This window comes from Equus przewalskii, chromosome 17 (genome assembly GCF_037783145.1).
Source record: "Equus przewalskii isolate Varuska chromosome 17, EquPr2, whole genome shotgun sequence".
Lineage (NCBI taxonomy): Eukaryota > Metazoa > Chordata > Mammalia > Perissodactyla > Equidae > Equus > Equus przewalskii.
Genome location: NC_091847.1, coordinates 6,625,066 through 6,651,938, shown reverse-complemented (window position 1 = coordinate 6,651,938; position 26,873 = coordinate 6,625,066). Strand labels below are relative to the sequence as shown.

The following is a 26,873-nucleotide window of genomic DNA, read 5'->3' as shown; positions in this document are numbered from 1 at the left end:
GGGTTTCACCAGTTCAGATCCTGGGCCCAGACATGGTACTGCTCATCAGGCCACGCTGAGGTGGCATCCCACATGCCACAAGTAGAAGGACCGACAACTAGAATGTTCAAACATGTACTGGGGGGAGTCGGGGAGAAAAAGTAGAAAAAATAAAAAAGATTGGCAACAGTTGTTAGCTGAGATGCCAATCTTTAAAAAAAAAAAAAAAAGCAGCAGGATATATTTGACCTATGGGGCAAGGTTTGTCAACTCCTTGTCCATATCATTTTTGGGTCTTTTTTGCTTGTAGACCAATCCCCTTTCTTAAATTGTATGAGGCTTCTGAGCAAGTACTATCCGTGGACCTCTTGCATCTAGTTATACTTTGGCAGATTTACAATAGGATCCCAAGTAGAGAAATCTCGTGTGAATTGAATCAAGACACATTCCACTTCAACGAATTCACATAACTAACTCTTATGCAAACTTCCTTATTTTAACAATTTTGGATGGAAAATTTCTTGTCATATTTGCATATTATTTTGACCTTTAAAATAATTTCTTTCATGCTAAAACAAAGGAAAAAGTGTATTTGCCATATAGCAAGTTTCCCTGATTTTTGAAGGCGTTTTGTCTTCAATACTGTGCCATGATCCCTCAAAACCACAGATTATAGCTAATTAAACTAGGATCTCCAGTGCCTCACAAAGAACTAACACAGAGAAGGTACTTGGCAAATAGTTATTGAAATGATTTTTAAAGAAAACGAAAATAAAAATGGGGCTATATGGAAAAATATCTAATCAAAGTGTCTGCATCATTATAGATATACAAACATGAAAATATTTTTTTTTCTAAATTGTATAGCTTCAAGTGATTAAAAAACTCCAAGCTTTCCATTGGAAGAGATAGCTGGCATATTTTTTAATAAAAATAAGAATAATTAAGATAATGGATTTTATTATGGAATATGTTGTATTATAAACTTTTATTATTCTTGGTCTTGCAGGATTTCTTAATAGGCGTAATATCAGAATTGTAAGGAAAAATTGAAAATAAATCATCAACAGATTGGTTTTTCTGTTTCCTTACCTTCTCTTTCATCGTCTCTCCACCTTCCCCCAAATGAATGATAGCTCAGCAACCTATGAAGTTTCCTACACTGCTGCTCCAAATCTGCTCAGTTTTTTCCTTCCTACTAGTCAACACACCCCCTGCTGGCTCTAGGCTAACATTCATCCCACCTTATTAAAAATGCCAAAAAGAAGCAAATTATAAATGTTTTTCACAGTATTTTCTATGCTGCTTTAAATGCAAAGTGATAAAAGGACAGAAATGCTAGGGATTAGGTTACATAATGAAATAATCCTTTGAAATCAGTTCTTTCTCCTTCCAGATAATTTATTTTCTGAAAAACACACCTTTGAAAAATGTTAAAATTTTGTATAGGAGTTTTCCTCTGGTGGTGGTTATCGCAGATCTGATGTTCAGATGTCAGCCTGACTTATTGAAAGACCAGGTGTGCACCTGCGGCTGGACAGACTCCCGGTGCTCTTCATTAATTACAACAGAGGGCTGGCTGTAGAGAAGGCTGTTCCCCGAGAGACAGAAGCAGGGCAACAGTAACCCTAAAGAGAAGTTACTTTAGTAGAAATCAAATTATTGTCAGTCATATTTGAGCTCAGATGAGCAGGTTAAACACACACACAAGATTTAGTATATTTATTTTGTTTCTGAGCATTGACAATGGCACGATAAGCCAAGATTCTGGAATCAGAACCTCTGTACTTCTACTTAGTAGCTTTGTGCTTTGGGCAATGCTATCTAAATTTCACGAGTCTCAGAATCCATAGCCGCCAAATATAGCTCCTAATACTTTCCTCAGAATTTTGCTGTGAATTCTAAAAGAAAAAACAAAGTCAAAAAGCCAATTGCAGGTTGATATTTAATAAATGTTCCATATTCCCCTAAAGAACCTAACTAGCAGTGGCTTAAACAATACAGACATTTATTGATTCAGTAGAAGTAAATCAATATTGTAATTAAGACCCACAAAATGTCTATCTTTGCTTTTTGCACGGTCACTGTCCTATCCATCTCCTCATGTTTCCAAGTTGGCTACTGTAGTTACAAACCTCATGAGATACTGGCCATGTGATGAGGAAACTACAGGGACAACCAGATTTTTATTCATACTCTTTTCCCTTTTCCCAGAGAAGAAAATCTCTCCTTCTCCTTGAGTCTTAACCATCAGAACTTGGCCACCAGGCAAGCATAAGATAATCACTCTCAAAAGGCAATGTAATTGATGTGGTAGGCTGAGTCAAATAATGATTCCTTCACCAGTCTGTTTTGCAATCAAGGAAGAAGTTGGAAACGGCTGTAGATCAAGAAATCAATAATTTCTGCCACTTTGATGTACTTGAGAAACAGATTTAGTTGTTTCCCTCCTACGAGCATTCATTACTTAGGTTTGTATATGTTATCTCCCCACCTAGAAATTGTCAGGAGTCTAAAAGGCTTGAAGACAGGACTAGATCATCTCATCTATGGCACTTATTTAACTAAAAATAAATGATGCAAGTCTAGGCACATTAGTGTTGCTCAATAAATTAATGATGGTTGATTGAATTATTGTGGTACCTTTAAGTAATGAATTATGCATATTTCCCACAGAATGGGTAATCTTTTTAGATATTTGCTTGTATTTTTGCTCCAGGGATGAATTGACAGATGAAATGTATGAGTAATCCAGTGGTTAGGGGCTGAATAAATTGTCCTCTTTGGGTTAGGACACAATGTTTATAACTTGTGTCTATATAACAAAAATATTTTTACACATATGATTTTATTCACTATGCAAAAATACCTAAGCCAAGAATTATGACAATTTACAGGTGTGGCAACTAAATCTTAAAGAAATCGAATTATATACTCAAGGTCTCATGCCTAGTAAGCTGCAAAGTCAAGGCTAATACTCAAGGTTTCTGATTCTAAACTCAGAACCCTTTCCATTAAACTACTCCAAAACGATTTCTCCTGAAACATGATATATATCACAGATGATTTCTTAATGATTGTAGGCAAGACTTCCCTCAGAGAGAGTCAGAAATCAGTGGAGAAGAGAGATCCTTTTTTGACGTGTTTCTGGATGTGGCTTGGCCAGGTTTGTACAAATATATAGTTACTTTGGAGAGTGAACTCCTCCAAAAAAATAAACGCAAATATTTGAGAAATATATGGCTAGGAGAACGAACTATAAAGATATTATCCTAAACTGCATTCCACTGATCTTCCATATAATTGACATCTTGATTTCCAAGGTAAATAAGAATAAATGCCCTCGATGAAGACCCTGAATTCTGGGGCAATGAGTGAATGGTGGTGAAGATGGTGGGTGAGTGACTTCTAAAAATGTTGACAAGGTCTTTTCATATCTAATGTTATTCATGCATCAAATATTTCTTAAAAGCCTGCATGTATGCTGAAGACTCAAAGTTAAATACTAATTGATAAATTACTCTTGAGAAACTACTCGGAGTTAGAACAACCTCAGAAGAAACATCACACAATAGCCAAGAAAGAGGTGTTAGCTGAAGCTGGACTTGAATGATGAGTGAAAATTAGCCAGTTGGGAAGGAGATGTCCATAGCAGGAAGAAAGAGCAGTATGTGTAAACAGCATGGCATATTACCAGCTGAGAAACATGCATTTCCGGTAAAAGTATTCAAGGAGTTGTGTTATTTGCAGCAAATAGATGACAGAAGATGTCAAGGATGAGTACTGTGGTCACAAGGTTGAGTCTGAGGTAGATCTAGGAGAGAAACAGTGGAGAGAGGCTCAAGAAAATTTTTCTGAACATCTGGCTGAAGTCCACTCGCCTTAGAAAAGTTCACTCTGCTGCAAAAGTAGAGTTCTGCCTTCATTTCTCTAAGATTTGACTTTCCTGTTAAGGCAAATACATCTGACCTAACCTGACTTGAACAACAAGCTGCGTGGCCCAGGGTGACTGAAACCCCTCTACCCACCAAGAGACAAAGAACTACTGAAAGTTCTCCTTCCCAGACGAAGCAATCTTCGTCAGCTTCAAAACTCTGACAGCACTTATTATCTGGGCCTTTTGGTACTTAATTACATGCTAACTTGTATTGTTATCTTAACTTTTTAATATGTTTACATCATACTTTCCCAAATCATTTTTTAGCTCCATGATAGCAGGAATCTCTTTTCCATTCCCTCTACACTAAAGGTGTAGCATATTACTGGCCACATACTATAAAGAGGGAAAAGAAAAAAAGAAGAAAATGAAAACTTTTTAAAAAAGGAGAAAGGATGAAAGAAAAAAATAATTAAATTAACTTTCTTCCCATCAATATTTTTTAAAACTCTATTTTGAATATATTGGTGGCAAGTCATCCTTTAACCCTTGCCACAATCCATGAAATGCGAAGTTGAAATGATCCAAAAGTACCGATACTCAAAACAGAGGACCCTACTGTGACCAATGCAGACGCTCCTCCCATACATACCAAGTACCCACATGTCACAGTGACTTTTACCTATTAGCTTTCTAAAGATAAAGGAAGTAGGATGGGAAGCTTTCATTTTCCTATGGGTTGGACCAATTAATTCTGTGACATTTAACATGTCAATATCTGTCTCCACCTAGGATCCCATCTATAAAACGGAGAGGACCAAACATACCTTCTGTACACCTCACAGGAGGATTACAAAATCAATGAGGCAACCCACTTGTTGAATATTTGAAGGCTGGGATGCCAGGTGATGAACGGTTCTTTTCCTTCTGCTCTATTAAGGGGAAAGAAGTGAGGATACTCAGGGGAAAATCAAAGGGACCTGATAACGCAATCTTGTCCACTTCATTCCTTTTTTAAGATCTCAGATATAACTCTGTCTTGAGAATATGTTCAGATTTATCATTTTAAAATGTAGACATTTAAGGATTTCATTTACCCATTTTTTCCTATTCTCTCTTAGCAATCAATCTGCTCTATCTATGAAGAATTTTTAAGCCTCTTCGAAACAAGGTGCTCTGCAAATATGAGTTATCTGTCTAGATCAACCAGCATGTGGGAAAAGGGAGATTATTCAGATTCTACTCCATTATTTGAAAGGCGGATTTATCAGACTAAAAGGTGTACAAAAGAATTTCAATAGGTAAATATCAACCTGGTGGAAAACAGTTTTAAAAGTGATTAATACTCTACAGCTAATAAAAACTTGCTGGCAAAATGCCCCCAGAAGATGGCATTGTTTACACTATCGTCTAAGAGGAACAGCTGTTTACCCCTTGCTACAGTCAGAGCTGCAGTATTCCTACTGAAGTGTTAACAAATCTTAGACAAATGTCTCTTGTTTAAGGTTCAAAGTTGCTCGGAGAACAGGTGTGTAGGAGAGAGAGAAAAAGAGCTACAACTGTAAATAGGACTTTAAATTAGGTGTAATTTATATACTATATACTAGGTCTGCATATGGACATCTAAACACAGTGTGCCAATATTTGCCTATAACCTGAAGATTATTCACATTTTGGGGGCTTCATGTAACAAATTTCCCTGATTGCCCCCTTTTTTTTTATGCTGAGGATCATTGGCCCTGAGCTAACATCTGTGCCAATCTTCCTCTTTTTGCTTGAGGAAAATTGACCCTGAGCTGACATCTGTGCCAATCTTCCTCTATTTTGACGTGGGACACCACCACAGTGTGGCAACCGCCGAGTGGTGTAGGTTGTTGGAGCACGCTGAACTAAACCATTAGGCCACAGGGCCGGCCCCCCGATTTTCTTTTAATATGTATTCCAAGCACATTTTACTGACACAGATAGATTCATTTTAAGTCACTCTGTCAGAAAATAAAGCCAGCATCTTCCATAAGTTTTAAAATATTTTACTTGACCAAATAATTTTTGGAGAAGTGTAGAAGGTGGGATGACATAGTGGAACATTAAACTCAGTGACTAAAGACCTGTGCTCTCTGCTATCATTTTCCCATTTGTAAAAAGAGAGGTCTGGGGCTAGCCCCGTGGTCTGGTGGTTAAGTTCAGCACACTCTGCTTTGGTGGCCCCAGTTCCGTTCCCAGGTGTGAATCTACACTACTTGTCAGTAGCCATGCTGTGGCAGCGACTCACATACTAAAAAGAGGAAGATTGGCACAAATGTTAGCACAGGGTGAATCTTCCTCAGCGAAAAAAAAGAGAGAGGGCTTGAAGTGTGGGTAAGGATGTGGAGCTAGGGAAAACCTCACACACTGCTGGTGGGAGAGGGGAACGAAATGGCAACATCATGTTATAGAGAAACTGCAATAACTACTACAGCAGAAGGTAAGCATTTCCTATGATTCAGAAATTGTATTCCTAAGCACATATTTGAAAAAAATCTAAGAGATAGGTACCAGGCTGTATAGTTTTATTGAGGAAAAAAACCTGGAAATAATCTGTAGATTCATAAACAGAAGAATTAATGAATAAATTATGGCATATTTATAAAGTGAAACACGATACAGCAGTTAAAATGAAAGAATTAGGACTACATGTATCCAAATGCATAAATTCCAAAAATATAAACTTGAGTAAGTTTCAAGGTGCAAAATGAAGCAGTATGATACCATTTACATACTGGTTAAAGACAGAGCAATATATATATATATTGTTTAGAGGTATAAATATGTGTCGAAAAAGTATAAAAACACGATGTACAGGAATGAAAAAGAAGAATTTACTTCTATATGGTGGGAGATGAATGGGATAAGGCAAGAATGCAAAAGGGCCTTAATCATATTTGTAATATTTTATTTATTTTTTTTTAAGTCTAAAAGTTAAGGAACATACAAACTGTATAATGGTTCATATTTTTTCTGGACTCTCTAGTGTGATTAAACTAGATGCACAGGTGTTTTTCAACCTGGGATCCTGAATGGCCAGGGATTGGGTGGCAGCCCCTGGGGCCCCCAGCAGCAGAAGGCGGCAAGTCCGAGCAGCCGCACTTTGAACCGCAGCCCCCTCCTCACTCAGGCCCCCGCCGACAGCGCAGCTTCTTAGATCACCTCCGCTTTGCTGTACGGTGATTCACCATCCCTCGGCAGGACCTGTGCTCCCACAGCTCAAGCCTGTGCTGGAGAGTCTTCCAGTTGTCTAAGAATCTAGTAACTAACATCATTATTTTCAGTTAGAAGCTTAGAGACAAGACAGCCATTTACTTACAAGTGTGAGAACCTTCAGAATTCTTTCTCTCTAATAATATTACAGTGTCACCAACCCAATTGCCATTCAACTATTTTTCAGTATTCCAATGATGTGAGTCCACCTCTAAGCAAAACCACAAAGTTAACCTCAGGATTCATGCAGAAGCTACTTGAAACTCAGCTCAACCTGTTGTAGCTATGCAGCTGGCAGCTGAAGACCAAGAGTTGTCAGGAATCTAGAGTGTAAAATACATCTGCATATTTGCTACTGCTGGGGGGAGGGGCAAGGAAAGGGGGACATCAACTTGCTCTGAAGTGACGCTACCCCTAACTGGATTGTACACTTCACACAGGAGAAATCATTATGCTCCCTCATTTTGTTAAGGTTTGACAGCTTTCAATAAAAAAAAAATAATAATAATAAGTTGATTTACAGCAAGGCAGGAGAGTCCCCAGATGTAAACTAGAAGCCAACGACAGAAACAGGGTTTCTAACGGGGAACGTCTAGGAAGAAACCAAAACTACTCTTTTTCTCTCTTTTCAAATTTAAATCCCTCCAACGGAGCCCTCAGATCTCGAATCGTAGGAGCCACCAGGACCCCCACCCCGACTCTCATCATTGCCACACCCCATTTGTCTCTCAGGCGCCAGCGAACGACCTGGGCTCCAGCACCGAAAGCACCCAGCGCCTCGCAGTACCTGCCCAAAGCTACGTGCCAACAGCGAGGAAGGAGACGTAGACGTGGTCGCCGGTGAAAAGATGAGCGGTGGGAGTAGGGTGCCGGGTAGGAGATGCAAGGGAGAGGACACAATGTTAAAACCCTACATCAGAAATCCCAATAGTATCAATATCCATAGCCTTCTATACTACGGAACAAACGGGAAATTAAACAGCATAATTCAAGTCGTCCTTTTCCTCTCAAAAAAGAAAAAGAAAAAAAGCTGTTCGTTAGCTCGTGTCGAAGCTTTCCAGGGGAAATTCCCTCTTGCTAATGCGTTCTGTCTTCCAACTCCTTTTACGATCCGTTCAGCAGCGTTATTCGAAAATCTGCTTTAAATTTCAGTACCTTTACTCATTCCCTAAATGGGGGAGGAGGAAGGAAGACACAGACAGACATTTCCTCCCCCTCTCGCGATCCCCTTCCCTCCCAGGTAGCCAAGGCGCAGCGCGGCGGAGGGGAAAGGCGCCGAGGGGGCGCAGACCCGCCCAGGCCGCGCTGGCGGGAGGAGTGGGGCGGGCCTGGCGGGGGCGGCGCCCGCGCCCCGGCGCCTATAAGGAGCTGTCCGCCGCCCCGAGCCGATTCCAGCTCCAGCGGCCGACCAGGTGGATTCGGCTGTCCGCCGAGCTTGGCGCCTGTTCTTGCAATCGGGCTTGGATTTGCACCTTTAAGGAGGGGGAAGAGGAGGAAGAGGAGGGCGAGGAAGGCGAGGAGAGCAAGCGGCAGTTGCGGGGACTGTCGCTTCGGCCGTAGCTCTGGAGAACAGCCCGCTACGGTTTCGGTAGAGCGTCTGGGCACGGGATGGAGTGAAGCAGCGAGTGCCTCTCCGAGGGGGGGTGGGAGGGGGCCAGGCGGCGCAGAGGAGAAAGAGAGAGAGCGAGAAGGAAGCCGCCACTGGCGCCTGCAAATTTGGGATTCGATTGGGAGGGACCGCTTACCCGGGGGAAATGGATTCTGTACCACGGCTGACCAGCGTTTTCACTTTGCTGTTCTCCGGCTTGTGGCATTTAGGATTAACAGCGACAAATTGTGAGTACCAGGAGCTGGGGGCGGGTAGCTGAGGTGGGAAATGCTAGCTAGCATTTGGAAAGACGCTCAACTGTCCAAACGTGTTCAATTGTGTCTGCTCTGAGCAGAGGAAAAGGAAAAAAATACTGATTGGTGTGGTTCCATCACTCTAACCATCCCAAAAGTTAGCAGAGCTCGGATGAGCCAGCGCCGCTGGATTTCCTGCCCTTCTCCCCGAATCGCAAAGTTGGGGGGAGAAGAGAAGGTTCTCTTCCCTGAGCCTCCTGCCAGCTTGGCGTTCTGTGCCTACCTGATTTCTGCGAGGGCTCTTCCCGAGAAGGGACCCCGGTTCAGATCGTGTGCACGGGGGCTGAGCTTCCAGGGAAAGAAATGCTCCCAGCCACTGCGCTCAGTGACAGCGGCTCACTTCTGAATGCGGCTGCCTCGGATTTGCAGTATGCTCAGTGCTTCACAATACATGGCTTTCAGCTTTCTCCTAGGCAGAAGGCTCCAGTTCGGGTATCTTGCAACCAATGGGCATCGGTTTAACAGGACTGGGAGTTTTGGCCTAAGAGTCATGGCCCTTGTAGTCAAACCACAAGATCAATGGCTGCCCCTGTTATAGGAGGAAGAGATTTGATGCACACTCCACCCCCAAAATCTTTGTGCGAAAGAACACATAATGAGTATGCACTAAGTGTACACTTTGTCGTCCAGGCTCTAACCTCGGCAAGCGCAGGGCATTTAATTTAATAGGCAGGAAGGCTGGACGCCTGGGGATCTGCCACCTGCACTGTGTATTTAAAGAACCCAGTTCGTCGAACTTGAATAAATCGCTAGAGCCATCAGAGGTTCAAGCTCACTTGCTCAGCTGCCTCTCTAGGCAGAGAAAGGCAAGTTTTTCCAGCTCTGGAAACTCTTAAATGAGAAAGAATGCCATTAAGCCATCTGTGTTATTTCCAAAGATGGTTTATCAAGGCTCCTCAAGTTTCTGGGCTTGCTCTCCTATCTGCTAACTCCACCACCAACCTCAGAAATATTTAACCATATTGGAACAGTTTTGATACTATTTTTTGTAATCTGAACCATCACTGCTAGAAAAAGGTAGGAAGACTACTTATTGGCTATGAGTTCCTCTATCTCGCTCCCCACTCTCTCAGGTCCAAGAGTACCCTGAGTAAGAGATATACAACCCAGGGGAGACGATTAGACAAATGTTATTTACTGAAAATGGTCCAAAACAGAGCCAATGTTTCTATCTGTGATTGGAAGTTCTGGAGATCCAGAATGTATCGTTAGCAGTAATGCTTTATAAAGATTTTATTAAAGTTTGTATTCTAAAGGCATGCTGAAAAGGTCAACCGTTCTAAAAGGGAGTAGCCACAGGGCCTTAGTGGAGAAATTATTTCAGAGAATAGAACAGGACAAGTTAAAATCTGATATTTCTCCTCTTCTCCTCCTCCCCCTCCGCCCCTCCTCCTTCTTATTCTTCTTTTAAGTGAAATTGTTCCCATGGTGCTTTAGAAAAACATCTAAGTGGATTAGTAGGAGGAAGTTGGGCATGGTGCTGAGCTGGTCTCTCCCACCTCCTAGAACACTAGAGGTCAGTGTTGTCCTAATGATACAAAGGTGGGGCTGCCAAATAGCTGTGTTTGTCATTCAGCATATTTACTTATCTGAAAATAGTGAATATTTTGAAGATCCATAAGGTGGGGTGAGGAATGAGGGTGAAATAGATAGAACATACTCTACAGGAATGTGATTTGCGCCTTCTCATGTAGCACCTTTTCTTAAGAGTAAGGAAAAAAATAAATTGTAGAATGGCATTTTCTGTAAATTAATTGAATTATGGTTGATATGTTATAATAATGCTCATAAAACTGAAATGACATGGATTTACGGCTCGTGCTTATCATTACTGGTACAGCAATAAAACTAATTCTGAACATTTAAAGTGAAACTTTGTGACAATGAGCTTTAGTCTTTCATCAGTGACAGTTTAATTTCCCTATATCCAGTCAGCATTTCAACTGAATGCAGGCTGCTGGCTAAATATTTTGGGGTCAATGTTCTTAAGGAATAATGGTAAATGTTTTTAGTATGCTGAGCAAAATGTGTTAATTCAGTGAACAACAAGATAGCAGCAAAAATTACTTCTGAACTCAGTACATCTTGGTGGTTTTCAGAATCTGTGATACAGAGCCTCTAAGAAAAAACAGTAACATTCCCAGGTTCTTCCAGACTTCCATTGTCCACGCAATTTACCCATTAAATATAGGGCTTTGATTTATCATTTATCTACAATCCATTAACATTTACATGAATATGCTAAGCAAGAGAAATCTCCCTTCAAATAGTCGATTTGTATAAGTTTGTAGATTATTTGGAGACTGTTTTTCAAGATTAATCTTTCTATATTTTGAAATAACATTTTATATCATTTGTGACAGGAGCCTTGAAAATGTGTTATTTACGCAAGATGCTCCATGGTATCTAGGTATAACTGTGAACTTTGTTCAAGTAAAACAACTTTTAATTGTTTCCATTCTTCTAATAATACTTTGTTGTTGTTATTGTCATCTGTAGGATGTTTGCGTGTGTGTGTGTGTGTGTGTGTGTGTATGTGTATGTGTTTAATTTTCTCATAATCTGACCAAAATTTGGGCATTTATCTGCGAGGGAAAAATAAATGCTTACCCAATTATAGAATTTTTAATTTTCTAATTAAAATTAAAATTAAGTCAGGTTAGAAGGCCAGCTGGAGTATACATATTATGAATCTGTGCAGAGAACGTAATTACCGACAAGTAATAAAAACCCTGGAAATTCCCCCATTCCGGATTTTCAGGATATTAAATAGCTACAACACTTCCTTTGGGTTTACGCTGAGGGAATTAGTTAATTTCAAACGTAGCTATGATAGGCCAGTGTTAAATGAAAAACCATTTTACATGTAATACCAACTCCTTTGACACAAGAGGAAACGATGTGACTTGGTAGTTGGTTAAAATGAAACCAGGAGTTTGAAATGCTGAGGAGTACTAGCCCTAGTTATGCCACAGCGAAGATGTCAAATGCCTGTCAGGTTATGCAACCTTCCTATGCTCCCAGGCTTGGGTATAAAACAGCAATTGAGATATGGATCTACTCCCAAACAGAACAGCAGTTCAATATTTTACTGAGGAGATCCTTCAGTATTAGGTATGTTGAAAGGCTACTATAATGGGAGAACTTCCATTCAAAAGATAGGAGGAATGCATGGAACACTTATAGGGTCACAATTCACTTTATTTTTAACAATAATAGGGTGCTACATGATTATGAAGAACTTGGATTTTGACCAATAAGTCTCTGAATGATCTCCAATCATCTTATCTGTTTGTTGTTACTTATTAGGTTCACCCAGATAATAGTGAGAAATCAAAAACTCTTTATTCTAGCCCTTTCATCAAGGCAGAGCTTCATCTAAAATATACAATATATCAACCATGTTCATAAAGATCTTCAGATAAAGAGATGCACTATACTTTGACTTATCTGAAGTTTATGCACAAACCCAATCAATAGGTAACATTATAAATAAACAAAGATCAGGCTGATTTTTGCAGCAGGAGAGTATTTGTGGTATACTTTGTTTGGCATTCACAGTCAGTAGAAGTGAAGGAAGCACTATAATGCTCATTTGGAAGAGTCCTAAAGATTTTCCCATGGTTAAATGGGCTTATCTTTGACAATCCACATGAAGTCTCTTCCCTTTCCCTTCACAAAGCCCCTATCTCCAAACTAGATTCATATTTCCACAATTGGAAAATGTAAATGAAAAACTAGACTAGCAGTTTCCCCACAAGGGTTTAGAACTATGAGAAAATTAGTTTCCATAAGAATACCCTCACTCCCCGCTCCTTATTCTCATTCTAATACATGACCATCCTCTAAATTATAGGGGGTTTTCCCTGCTCTTCTTCCCAACTGCCTTGCCTTTCTTAAGTGGGAATCAATTTTCCTTTACTACATTGCTTTACTTTTCAGTGCCCACTTGTTATGAAAAACAGTAATATGATATTGTTTGAAATGTTCCTAAAACCTTTAATTGGTGATCTAAAACCCATTAGCTTATATGCCAGAAGTCTGCTGAAATATGGCTTACATATACAAAGCTAATTATCCTTGCCATATAGGGAGGTGAGGAAAGGGTCTAGTTACCTGAAAGGCCAGAATACAACAGTCATTCATTCAATAGGACTTTGTTTTAAAGCTTCAGTGTACTTGTTTGGAGCCAATAATGACATTTTTAATTCATAAGGAAAGCTGTCTTCATTCATCAAAACTCTGACACTTTCTGGCTGGTGTCCTTGTAAAGGTTATTGACTTATCCTCATGATATTGGTGTATTAAATGCAGGAGTTTGATCAAATGATTATTAAGGTCTTATCTGGTCCTATCTAGTCCTAATGTATTTTTGTCTTTGCTGCTGTTGCCTACTGGTTTTTCCATTTGGATCCTTCTGAAATGATTGTACTCAAAATTGTTAAGCAATTATATTTAGAATAACAATATAATAGGGTTTTAATTCCTACTAACTGCTCTGCACTTTGTATCTCTCACTTCATATACTGCGTCCACATAATTTGGCAAGGCAGCACAGCTAGGTAGACTTTATTAAATCTACTTTACAGATGAGTAAATTTAAGGTTAATAGAAGTTGATAATTTTCCCAGGATCATAAAGCTAAGCAATGAAAAAAATCAGAAATTAGACCTATGTCTATCTTCTCTGAAGACCAGACTCTTTGCATGATATGCAATTAATTCCCATGCATTCACTTAGGGTCTGCGTGTGAGCATCTGTGGAAAGTTGCCTTGGGATCCCTATGGTTAGTCTTTGTAGCACTCTCCTTAGCAAAGGGCATGGAGCAGCAGTTTCCACCAGAGCCAACTTTGGAGTCATACCTTAAAGAAAAACAAACAACCAAACATTTGGAATTTAGATATGAAGCAAGATGCCAAACATCACAATAGTCAAAGATAAGAGGCCTCATATCTGGATGAGCACCAGATGCTTTATTTAACTTAAAACTTGATAAGGAAAAGGCAGAGCCTTGATGAAGACTTGTGACCACACACAACACACACATGAACACACACATAAGAATACAGTGAAATGTACCTCTGTTGGCATCATGTCTTATATGTTTATAGATGTCAGACCAAGCATATTAAGTAAGTAGCAGGTAGGAGCTCCTTTTCCCAGCACAGGGCTTGTCCTGATCTGGTTCTGCCTGATACTGTAAATTTCATCCCCACCACTCCTCCTACATCCCCTAATTTCCAACTTTATAGAGCTCCTTCACACTCCACAAACAAGCCATGCTGTCTCATATCTCCTTGCATTTATTTGCATATGCTGTCTTCTGGGTCTAGAAAACCCCTTCCTATTTTTGTCTTCTCTCACTTTCTCCCAACTCCACACACATACACACACACACGTGCACGCGCACGCCCACACACACACGCAGTTTCCCCAGGCTGGATCAAGTGCTCCTGTATATTACTATTATATTTTCATAGCACTCCTTGTAATTCTTCTCTCCCCAAGTAGATGCAAAGTTCCCATATTTTATTTGAATGTCTATATTCAATACCTAAACCTTGAGTAAGAGAATAAATGAATAGTTTCTGAATGAGAATTTTCATTTCTAAAGTAAAATTCTTCTATGGTCCTGCTGCTATAGTCTTTTTAACTTTATTTGCTTTATGCTTATTTTTTGAACTAACAAATATTATTATGGTTTTGGAAATGCCAGGATGTTAGCATGTGGGCTGTTAAGTGAAAGAGTGGAAGTTCGTACCATTCAATTGGATATGGGAGCTGGAGAATGGGCTCCTGCACTTACAGAAGCTTGCATGTTTTCATGACATCATTGCTGACGTGATCTTATTTATGTCAAGTGGCCATTTGTTCCTAAAAGAGAAAGCCTCTCCATCCATCTGACCTCAAAGTCCAACTTTGAGCTAATTTTATTAACTTGCTTTTGCAATTTTAGTGACCATTTCCTAGATAGTCTGAAAATATACAAATATATTGCTGTAAAAATCCTTCTTCATGATCTAGGGTTTACTATAAAAAGGAAAAGTTTGGATTCTGTTTGAATAGGAAATTACTGGGAATATCTTATTTTATTGCCAATCTACATTACCCCAATAACATTATTCTGAGTCCCCACTGTCATCTTTGTAAGCTGTGGTTGGGAGATTTAAGTTTTAACAGTTTGTGTGTTACTCATTTGAAAATCTTATTGAAGAAATGAGTCCCAACTAAAAGTTCTCTTTTCTAAACTCAAGGTTTTTTTTTTATGAAGCTGGAGAAATAAAGATGAATAAGAAGATATAGTCCATGACCTTAAGGAGCTTTGAACACGGGCAGCCAGAAAAATAAATCTTTAATTAAGTCAAGGTGATAAATGCTATAACAAAGGTAAGCGCAGGTGTAACGTCAGGCACAAAATGAGTATCTCAGACATCAAGGCAGACTCTGAGGGAAAGGAAAGCAAGCTAAGCCTTCAGCAAAGTCAGACTCCACTAGCTGGAGAAATGGAGCGAGGCTATTACAGGCTTTCTGCGTGAAGGTATGGGACTGATGTATGTTGTAGTGACTACTCGTGGGAGTGGCTCGTAGGCATAGGGATAGAAGAGGAAACTAGAGAAGGAGGTATGCATGGGAGTCTTTTATTTTTACTGTTAAAGCTATGCAGAGTCATTGAAGGATTGTGCACGTGTAATTAGATGATACATAATCCGATTTTTGTTTTAAAAAAATCGTTGTATGAAGGATAGATTAGAATGGGCCAAGACTATTAGTGAGAAAACCAATTAAGGGTTTATTACAATAACTCAGGTGATAATTAACAAGGGCCTAAAGAAGGAAGTTTCAGAATCTGCAAAGGTTAGAAGAATTAGAAAGAAAATAATGGCCAAGTAAATTCAAAACAGGAATATAAGAGTTAGTAAACTCACAGAAGGCACAGATTTGGGGCTAAAATGTGTTCTATAGCTCTTCCCATTGTTTTTGACAAATGAGAGCTATAGATGCTGGAAAAGGTGCTCTGTTCTCTGAAATGTAGTTCTTCTCTGGGAATTCCAAACGACCATATTCTCAGTGCGGTATATTTCATATTTGCATGACAACATATAGCATATGCTGTCTGTATCCATCATCCTGATGCATCTTTTAGTCTGTAAATTATGCTGGTTTTTGTCAGCAGAGTGAGAACTAGCCATTAAGGAAGGTGTAATTAAATCTCAACATCCCATTTTCGTGTCCTTTCTGCCAGGGAGGTAAACCAGGGATCATTACTACTATCAGTGGTTGCCCTGTGGAAAGAGAAACAAGGGAAGTTGGGTGTGCCACGTTGATTTGCTATCATTGGTAATTGATCTACTGCCATAAATTCCATGTCTCTACATTTCTAATAGCTTTTGTGCATATTCCTGGGGGTTGATTAATGCCATCTGTTCACTGGATCAGCTGAATTGATTGAGTTTAAAGGATGACAACAGTAACGTTGAAGATGGAAAGAAAGTTAAGGGAAATGCCAAAACACCATTCATGATGTATATTATTTTTAACTATCCACCTCCGGAAGCAGAAATATCCCTCTGAAGACAGTACCAGGCAAATAGTAAAAGAAATTTGCCTAACAGGCAGATGCTTGTAGGTGTTAGTCTAGGCCACTATTTGCTGAATCTGTATCTTCAGTTCTCTTTCTCCTTCCCCTCCTCCCTTCCTCTTACTTGTCCTTTCTCTCTTTCCCACTCCTTCTGTCTGTCATGTGGCCATGTATTTTGGGTACTGCCATTGGCTTTTCCCTGAGCTCATGATTGTGTGAAGATGTGAGAGGAAGGGAGAAAAAAGTCTGTTGGATTCCAATGCTGCCTTGCTAAACTACGTGGGCACAATCCCCAAATGTGAAACCTCCCAACGAGACCTATTCTGAGGGCAGGCCTGCCAGGGATCCACCACCCACAGGGCACTTGGGAAAGCCAGCTGGATTCCAACACCCCCACCCATCTGTCTGCAAACAATTCTGCTAACTCCTTTAGTCCCCCAATTCTGTAAATACGGGAAAACGCCTCTCAATTCATAGAGATAAGCCTTAAGACACAGAGCCACCCGGGAGAGAAAATATAGACATATAAATCTATACTGAACTATACTTGACTGAGAGAAACAGACATTTTCCAGAAGAAAAGTTTATAGAAGAGATAGTGCTAGGTACCTGAGGGAGGGGAAGAGAATGTTCTGATTTGGGGAAGGGCAAAGAATAGGAACGTTCAGGATGTCCAAGATAAGTGTTGCCAACTTCCTGACTGTGCCCAGGCCAACCCTCCATATTCCAGCAGGTCGACAATAGGGAGGCGACAAAGGGGAGTGAAAGGGCATGCCCCACACAGTCCTCGTTGGTTTAATTCTCACTCAGGTAATATTTCCTGTGCATACTAATGTGGACCTTGTAGAGTCAGTATGTGTGACATGAGTTACTCTGTATAAAGCCAGCCCTGGTGGTCTAATGGTTAAGGCTCCAGTTCTTTTCCTGGTCAGGGAACCACACCACCAATCTGTCAGTTGTCATACTGTGGTGGCTGTGTGTTGCTGAAAGCTCTACCACCGGTATTTCAAATATCAGCAGGGTCACCCATGGTGGACACATTTCAGTGGAGCTCCCAGACTAGACAGACCAGGAAGAAGGAGCTGGCCACCCGCTTCTGAAAAAATGTCTGTGAATATGAATAGAAGTGGAGCATTGTCTGATAGAGCGTCGGAAGGTGAGAGGATGACACAAAAAGACCAGTCACGTTTCTGATCTGCTGTTCACAGAGGGGACTAGAAGTCGGAATCGACTCGAAGGCATTAATGACAGCAAATTCTATAAAATGTACATGATGTTGGGCATTCAGTAATCGTACCTGTTATTATAATTACTAATGAACCTCAACATGGATTCTCACAAAATCAGTTTTAATGCAAATTACGGCAGAGACAACTACATTCCCATTATTCTCAAGCAAAGATAGCCACGCTCCCTTTCCCTTCAGCTGGGTAATCAGAAAGCTGGGTGACTGATTGTCAAGGCAAATAGAAACGTGTTCTCGTTTTGAGTCCTCTGTCAGAGGGATGGTGGGCACAATCGGTCTCCACCTGACAGAGAAACGTTCCCATCTGGATTGCTCACTTGATTCCTGGGCTCTGTCGTAGTGTGATTACTGCTTCTGGGCCTTGGCCAATGAGCCTGCTTGCTGAAAACCTCACAAAGGGAGCCTCATAAGAGAGTAGAGACAAGAGCTTGCTCTAGAACAGTAAGGAGCACATCCCCTCCAGAACACTGAGCAGGCCCTCGCAGAAGACGTCAGCATTATGGGGAAGTATCCTTGAACAGACCTTGAGGAAGGTCAGTGAACCTGGGCAGCAGTCTGGGTGAAAGGTTGCCAATATCCTAGGCCCTCTCATGGCAGGAGACTCAGGCAGATGGAGATAAAATCAGAAGGTTGGGAGAGCTGCCCTTTTCTTCTGTGTACTGTTGAAACCTACTTTTGGTGGGCAAATAGTAGAAATGTTCTTTTGTTCTTGTTAATGGTGGGTTAAAAATCAGGTGCTGGTACAATGATTGGTGAACTGTAAATTCCTATTCCACCTTCAAGTGTATCATTCATTGATTCATTCATTTATTCAGAACCTATTTATGAAATGTCTACTGTCCATTAATTTGTCTGTGCATTAATGAAAGCCTATTGTTCATTGAAAATATGAAAACAGATGATGAGGAGAAGGATTAGAGTTGCTGGCCACATAGTTGCAGAGGCAACAACAGCAAAAGATAACAGGATCTCTTCAAAACAAAGCCATGGCACCGTGGCCCCTCCACTCTCTTCTCCTTTTTTTTCTTTTTTTTTTGAGAAAGATTAGCCCTCAGCTAACATCTGCTGCCAACCCTCCTCTTTTTGCTGAGGAAGACTGGCCCTGAGCTAACATCCGTGCCTATCTTCCTCTACTTTATATGTGGGACACCTGCCACAGCATGGCTTGCCAAGCGGTGCCGTGTCAGCACCCAGGATCTGAAATGGCAAACCCCGGGCTGCCAAAGCAGAATGTGCAAACCTAACAGCTGCACCATCGGGCCAGCCCCTATTCTTGCTCAATTTATTAAGCATCTCTTTCCTTTTCCTGCCTTTTCTCCCTGCCTCCTTATCTTCAGCTCTTCAGAGTTGCTCTAATTTGCCTTCTTGCTAATGCTCCCTCCTTTGCTTTCCTCTTGCCTCCTCCCTCCCTTTCCCTGTCTTTTTTCCTCTTCCTCTCCTTCTTCCCCATCTCTCTCCTTTCTAACTCCATGCCTTCGCTCTGCCTGTTTCAAGTAACATTCATGAAATGACTTGTTTTTATGTGTTATGGCTAAAGCTAATGCTTTTCAAACTTTTCCATTGAAGTGCTGCTGACCAGAAAGAAAGAGTGTGTGAGAACCCGGGGGAATCTGAGAGCTCAGCTTCAGGTGGCCACTGAAGCATGTAATTTCTTGAATGTTGTCTTAAACACTAAGGCAAATTTGCATTCTGCTCCATATTATATCCATGTTTATATTACGATAAAAAAATATTTTCCCAAAATCTCCAATTAAAAATTGATGAGCAAATTTGAATTGCTGAACCCATGGCAGAAGGCCACATACACACAGGGGCACGGGCCTAAGCTTTTTGGCTCTTGCTCCCTATTTATGCCTTGCAGGATTCTTATATGAAAGAGAAGAAGTGCCTGTCTCTCTTCTCATTTTGGGACAACGGATAGCTTCATTTCTCATCAACTGTGACTGGTCTGTGAGCTGCAGATTATGATTAATTAATTATGGGAGGTGAGGGGCTTATCTATTCACAGGAGGAAAGGAAACCCAGGAGCCTCCCTTAGTGCACAGAGATGGAGCTTTTGGAGGAGCTGTGGGGAAGAAGTCTGCTCAGACCCCTCCAAGTCTGTGTGGCCCCTTCCTGCAGTCACCTGGCCATGTGCCTCCACATCCGTGGGGTTTACCTTTGAGTCAACGAGCTCTGCCTGGTTACAGGATTGAGGTCAACGAGGGCACATTCTTTCTGATTAGAGACAGGCTGAGCTCGCCAGGATATTAAGAGAGAGATTAATGCCTCTCATTCTACGAGAATCAGGAACCTTTTGACACTATCAAAAGAAATGAAACCAGCAGATTGTAATGTTGGAACACTGAAGATGAGAGAAAAGTCAAGTGTGTGTTTCTTCGTAGGCAGGGCTTCAAACCTCCACCATATGCCAGGGGTGTGCCTGCTGAGGTCTCCTTCAGTTCCTCGCCGCAGTCCTGTGGAACAGTTGTTCTCCCCCATTCTAGAGTGAGCATGTGCTGGCTTGGATGGTTAGGCGACTTACCCAAGATCAAATAGCCATTAGATGACCACACTGGGATTATAATCCACATCTCCCTGACTCCAAAGTTCATACTTTTTTTCACTCTGCCTGCTGTTTTGTTGAACCCGAAGCTAAGACTGAGCTATTCTTAAACTTGAGGAGACGTTCAACCTTGCAGAGTCGGGACTCTTCCTACTCCAGGGTGAGAAAACCCTCATCAGTCTAGACCCAAAGATTCCTCCCCATTGTGCAGGGCATCTTCTTCTAACTGTACAAGCAGTCCTTTCCCATATCTAGAAGTCTCTGTGACAAACAGTTCCTAACTATTTGTAAAAATAGGTCTAACTCTTTGTAAAAGTTGGTTGTAGTACTCATTAAATCTTGTGCCATTGACTCTCTGTGGCAAGGCTCCATGCCTATTACGGATGACCTTGTGCCATCCATGATCAGTGCTCACTGTTATCGTCTGTTCCTGTGTCACACTCCCTAGAGACCTTCCTCACTAAGTATGGTATTTTCATCACTACATCATAGTGCATCACTCCTAGACTTTGTTAGATGTTCTGGGTTTTTTGTTTGTTTATGTTGCTGCTAATACGAAAAACCCCATTTGTGATACTTAGATCACAGATTCAAACAAGGCAAGGACTGGATGGAATTTATATCTGTTCTCCATCTTCAGCTGCAGACTTCATCCCAAACCCAGACTGTAACTTCCTTTCATCCTGTGGGGATAGATGGGAGGATGGTTTTAACAACTGCATACCCAGCACCGTTATTCTTCACTGCAGACTAAGTGCAGTGATGAGCACCTGCCTTGCCAGCCTCAGAGTCTGCTTGACAGAGGATGACTAGCACATGTGTGAACTTCTTTTCATCACAAGCTGCATGGAAAGCCAGACCAGGGAATTCTTTGCTTTCTTCTCCAGCTGTCTTGGGTTTGTCCCTTCAATCTGGGCTTTTGCTTCGCTTAGTTGTGAGGTCTGTCTTTGTGTCTCCTTTGTCCTGTTTTTCAGTTGTATTCTTATTTCAGTGGACATTCTTGCTTGGATTTAGAGAGGGTAGGCAATTTGTCTGATGTCCAGCGCCCTCTCAGCCCTACCTCTTTTCCTCTGTCAGTGGCTGCTATCGGGAAAGGACAGGGAGAGTCCTGAAGTAGTTCACACTGAGGCAATTAATAAATGCTGTGTTCTAGCTCTCAACAAGTGTTAATGTTTCAAGGAATAAGGCCTTAAATATTTGAACTTATTTTAGAAGCAGAACATTTTGGTATCCAAAGTGAAATTTTATATAGAATTTTAATATGTAAAATAAATTACAAGCTTGCTGCTTTGAGGACAGAGGGAGAAGAGGAGCAGAATCCCACCACCCAGCCTGCTCTTCTCTCCCTGCTTCTTCATGGAAGTACTGTGTGAAGACTTCTGCATTATCCTTAATTGCGGGAGTCTTTAAGTTTATCATTTTGTGCAAAAGTGACTAGGTATATGAGGGTTTTGAGGAAAGATGGGAATGGTGGTCTGAATGGTGGCCAACACTTGGCTGATGTGAAGCGGGAAGGCCAGCCAGGGTGCTTGCCGACTGTGTCTGTTTGCATCAGTCGAGGACCTGCTGTTGAGGTTGTTAAATATTTTGACTATTACCTCTGCCCAGATGCCTATTTTCAGCCCTTTGAAAATTGTTCTTTGTTTTTCTTGTTGCAATTTTATATAAGTCTCAGGGCAAGGGTTATTGGCATACTGATTTGAAATCTTACTAGCTTGTCAAAGGAAGGTTTCCTCATTTTGATCTCCTTCGTTAACGGTCAATAGCTGTTCTTATTCTGGAGAAAAATTACTTTGTGTAGGCCCTCGAATTATCCACCTCCTTCCAAGATAAGCCCTTGGGACCTCCTCAAAAGAAGAGATTTCACGTTAGCCACACAGTGAATGGCAAAATAACTACTTGATAATTGAGTTAAAGCGTAGACAGTTTGGGTGAAACCCAAGTACAGAGAGAAAATCTGGATTAGGGACAGGATAGGGGCAAACCCTGAATCTTGGCACACAGTTCAGTGCTTTGCTCCAAATCTCATGCCTCTATCTCCTAACCGTTGTGAGAGAAAAGAACATTTGGCCTCCATCAGTGAGGCCCTCTCATGCTCCCTGATGTTAATTAATGTGATGAGAAGTGGTGAAAGTATACAAATGAAATAAAATTGTTGAATATGGGATTCAGTCTTGGTTTCTGCTTCTAGCTGGTCTGTTAATTGTAATCACAAGCTTGAGTGTTTGCTTAGAGAGCCATTCATTAGAAAATCACATTGCATTTAAATCTACACTGCACTCATATATGAAAATAAACCCCTGCATGAACTCCAAATGCTCTTCTCTGCATTCATAATAGGATTTAATATAATAAATAATTAAAGATAATGTATATATACATACATGCACATATATATTATATATTTGAGTCATTATTGTTTTTTTCATGGCTAATATACCAGGTAGAATTTTACATGTGTATACACTCTACGTGAATCGCTTATTCCAGTAAATGTCAAAATTCATTATCCCCCAAGGTCAATATTGACTTGGGTGTCACCTTTGTGAATATTTACCTCTCTAGATAATGAATTGAAGTGAGCATTTGGATGGAAATTAACATCTATTTATTTTCTGAAATTGAATGTGTTTGGCCAAGAGGATGGATAAATGCTGTTGGGAGGTGTGCAGACATGTTCCACTATGGCTGCTCCGTTTCAGGGTGGTGGTCAATAAGCATCTTTTGCATTCTGATTTACTGTGGTTCTTTTTTGATAGCTCTTTCACATAGTTCTTTTACCTAATGGACAGAATGCAAAACCTCAAATATATTCAGCTTGACATTTCAGTAACATAATCAGGAGATAATGATACTTGAGCATGTGGATAATAAGTGTACATGGGATTAACGAGCACCTTGGCCTTGGAATTTATTTAGGCCCAGATCCTGTTATCTGAGAAACACAAAGCACCTTCAGCAATGATCTAATTAAATGAAGAATGCAGGAAGAGACATAAAATTACAAAGTGCTTCCTTTGGTTTTGAAGTATTGATTTGTTATTTTGAAATAACCGTATGGCATGTCATGTGTTTTTGAGACATGTCTCTGTGTGTGTGTGTGTGTGTATTTGTTACAGTGCTTCTTTATTAGCAAAAGTCAGTACTACAGGTTAATGCATCTTTTAATATATCAAGCCAGGTTGAAATTCCTTCTAAAATTGTGAATCTACAATAGAAATATGTCTTGTAATTCTTATCATCACTGTTTTGTTAATTTTGCATACTGAGCAACTATCTATCTATATACTGATTAATGTTCTGGCATAAAATGAACCGATAAGACATTTAGGTAGAAATATAATTGTTACAGGTACTGTGTGCTGTTATACATGTATGGAATATATACATGCTTTTCTATACAAATATTCACACATACTACATTCTTGGTTTTTTCCTTTATAAATGAGATGGATTAGTTTAGCTGTCATGTCAGCAATTCTTTTCCAGCCATTAATGGTCTGATAAAAGACCCAGACTTAGGAAAGAATATCATAATTAAGCACAGACTGTGGCTTAGTAGTCAAGGGAATAAACCCCTGAGAAAATTCATTAGTAAAGTTAATCCAAGAAACATGTGAACAGGTGAAACAAAATCAATTCAAGGGGAGAATGTATAACTCTATTGATGTTCTCACCTTTGTTGATATATTGTTTAGGATAAAGATATCTACGTTTTCTGCATAAACATCAATTTTTATTGGTAAATTCAATTTGACTTATAGGGTTCCTATAGCTAAGTGTTTTGTGGCTTCATTGGGGAAATGATGTCATTTTGTGTGTGGGGAAATAAAAATACATCACCTGATGGCCAGTGAAAGTCTCATTTCACACACCATCCAATTCTCATCCCGTATTAGAAACTAAAGCCAGGTCGGCACCTCTGCTTTTTTGTACTAGAAAGGTTTTATTCCTAGAAGAAGCCAAAGGCATTGGGAGGTTTCTTTGTCCGTCGTTTACATGTGCAGTACACATATGCCTACACAGCACACGTATGCACTCGCTGCCGATTAACTTAGTTTGTGTTTCTCTTTTAAAAGAAATTAAACCTGTAGTATTGGATTAATAGTTCTCAGCTGGAAGTGATTTTGCCTCAGGGGACATTTGGCAAAGTTTGGAGACGTTTTCAGTTGTCACAACTTGGGGCTTGCTCCTGACCCCTAGTGGGTAGAGGCCAGGGATGGTATAGGCATCCAACAATGCACAGGAATGCACTCCACAACAGGTAATTATCTGGCCCCAAATGTCAAGATAGCCAAAGCCTGAGAGACTCTGTTTAGATCTGTCAGTCATTGATGGATCATCACGTCTTAATTGAAAGAAAACAAAAATCAACCAAACAAACAAAACACACACAAAAAGCCTTTCTTCTAACGTCTAGTCCTGTAGAAAGATCCTTAGAATTGAGGAAGAAATAAATCCTGGTCCTTGATTTTGCCACTTACTGGCTTTGTGCCTTTGTGCTCATCATTCCACATTTTTCTCAAAAGAGGGTGACGATATCTGCCCTGACTATCTGCTATTCTGAATGACGAATGAGTTAAATGTCTTTGGAGAAGCTGTACACATGTATTTTTGATATAATGATATTTATTGTAATTTTTATTATTTGGGAGAGTCATGAATGGGCTGTCCTGTCCCCATAGACTTTAGGCAAACCAGGGATAACAAGGGTGATGTGGGCACAATGTGAGGTGGGACCCAGGGTACGTATCCTGGACCAGGAACTGCAAAGGTAAATTTCATACCATTTTCCAGTTGGTTCAACTTTCAGTCTTATCTTGAAAATAATCTGATCAGGGCACTTTTTGCAGAGTGCCACGTGTTGTCATGCAATAGCTAAAGTCTGTTTTATATTAAAGCATTTTCTAACATTTTGTCATTTTTTTCTTTTTATAGGCCCCCTCTAGCACACATATATATTTGAGAAGTTCTGGGATGAAATTAATGGTGCCAAAGTGGCCTGTGCAAGAGCTTCTGAGGTGACATAGCTACATGGCTCAGGAAAGGCCATGGACCAAACCAATCTATTCCGATGACATTTTCTACCTCATTTAGCAGCTCAAAGATCAGTTAGATAAGGATCTTGGCTTTGATCGCTTATCTGCTCCAATCCAATCTTCAATTTTTAAAGTCAATTAGAGCAGAAATACAGCCTTTAGTTTGTCTTTTCAGTGGAAATGGGAAGGTTGGCCTTGTCCTCTAGTGGATTTCTGCCTTTTGAAAAAGGCAGGTTGTAAAAGTCAGAGGCTGAAGAGATAGAAAAGGCACCTTTGAAGTTATGTAGTCCAGCCATAGCCTACGTAACGTATGTAGATCTCCACATTTCCTGAAAGCGTTCCAGACGGTTGGCTATACCATCCTACTTCTTCTAAGTGTAGAAAAAGAACTTAATAGGACAGCTTACTTTCTTCCAAAAAAATTAAAATTAATGGGGCATCCTTCCTTCCACTGCACCCATCCGCCTTCAAGTACTACCAAACCACTCCCCGTACCTCAGCTCAGTGGACATCTCAAACCAAGGATCTTCCTTTATCAACATGATTTTTCTGAAAATACCTAAGACAGCAACCCCATTTCTCTTGGTCTTTTTATCTCTTCTTTTCCTTTGTTTTTCCTACCACTTGGTTCCCCCTCCTTGAACTTCCCACCATCATATTCTCTTATTCTATACATATTCTACTTTGTCAATACTGTACTTACAATATAATGTCCAAATAGAATGCAATCATTCCTCTAGATTTGTCCCTACTGACCTGTGGGGTCTACAAGGTGATGGCCATAAGGAAACCTGGGCTGCAGAGGAGATTCAGGAAGGTTTTACAACAAGATAAACCTTTTAGTATAAATGAATCAAGCTAGAGAACACAAAGGAGCTGTGTTGTCTAAAGGCCATTGTTGGCTCTCTTTTCTCCCACTCACTGTTTTCACTTAATTAGCCCTCAAGTGATATAAATGGTTCTCCTCACTTTGCTCAAGGATATTTTGCAAAATTTTATCTTGGTGGGGTTCTCCTAAATTGAGTGAACTACGAACTCTCCTCTTGCCTCTATCTATACAGGTCTTCCCCAAGGTCCAGTTCTAGTTCTCTCTTCTCTAGTCTTAATTACTATTGCTTTCCTCCAAACCCTTAAAACCTATACAATACGTCTTACATCTTTACGCTCTTAATTATATACTGCCTTTTATTGGCCTCTATTTTTCTTTTCATTCAGAATTTGTCTAATTGCGATTTAATGGGAGGAATTACATTTTATATAGTCTCTGTTTACAGTGACTATGTAGTAGCTACCATTATTGATTGTGTACTGAGTGCCAGGCCTTATCATTGACATACGTTACTATTGATCTGCCCTCAACCCTATGTGGTTAATATTTCTTAAGAAATTTAGGTTTAGAGAGGGTCAGTAATTTTGCCAAGTCCGTACAACTATTAAGCAGTTGACCTGAGATCCGAACTTGGTCTCTG

The 26,873-nt window shown here is 40.4% G+C and overlaps 1 protein-coding gene across 2 annotated transcripts in view; it reads left to right on the top strand.

Annotated features, from left to right (window-relative positions):
- Positions 1-8,426: 8,426 nt before the first annotated feature.
- The window catches only part of CNTNAP5 (contactin associated protein family member 5), a 769,999-nt gene continuing 751,552 nt past the window's right edge, over positions 8,427-26,873 (top strand). The window contains exon 1 of one of the 2 annotated variants that reach the window (XM_070581024.1): positions 8,427-8,929. In XM_070581024.1, the coding sequence (XP_070437125.1) occupies positions 8,848-8,929 (82 nt within the window). In that variant the 5' untranslated portion in view covers positions 8,427-8,847. The remainder of the gene's footprint in view (positions 8,930-26,873) is intronic. The other variant, XM_070581025.1, reaches the window with a different exon arrangement.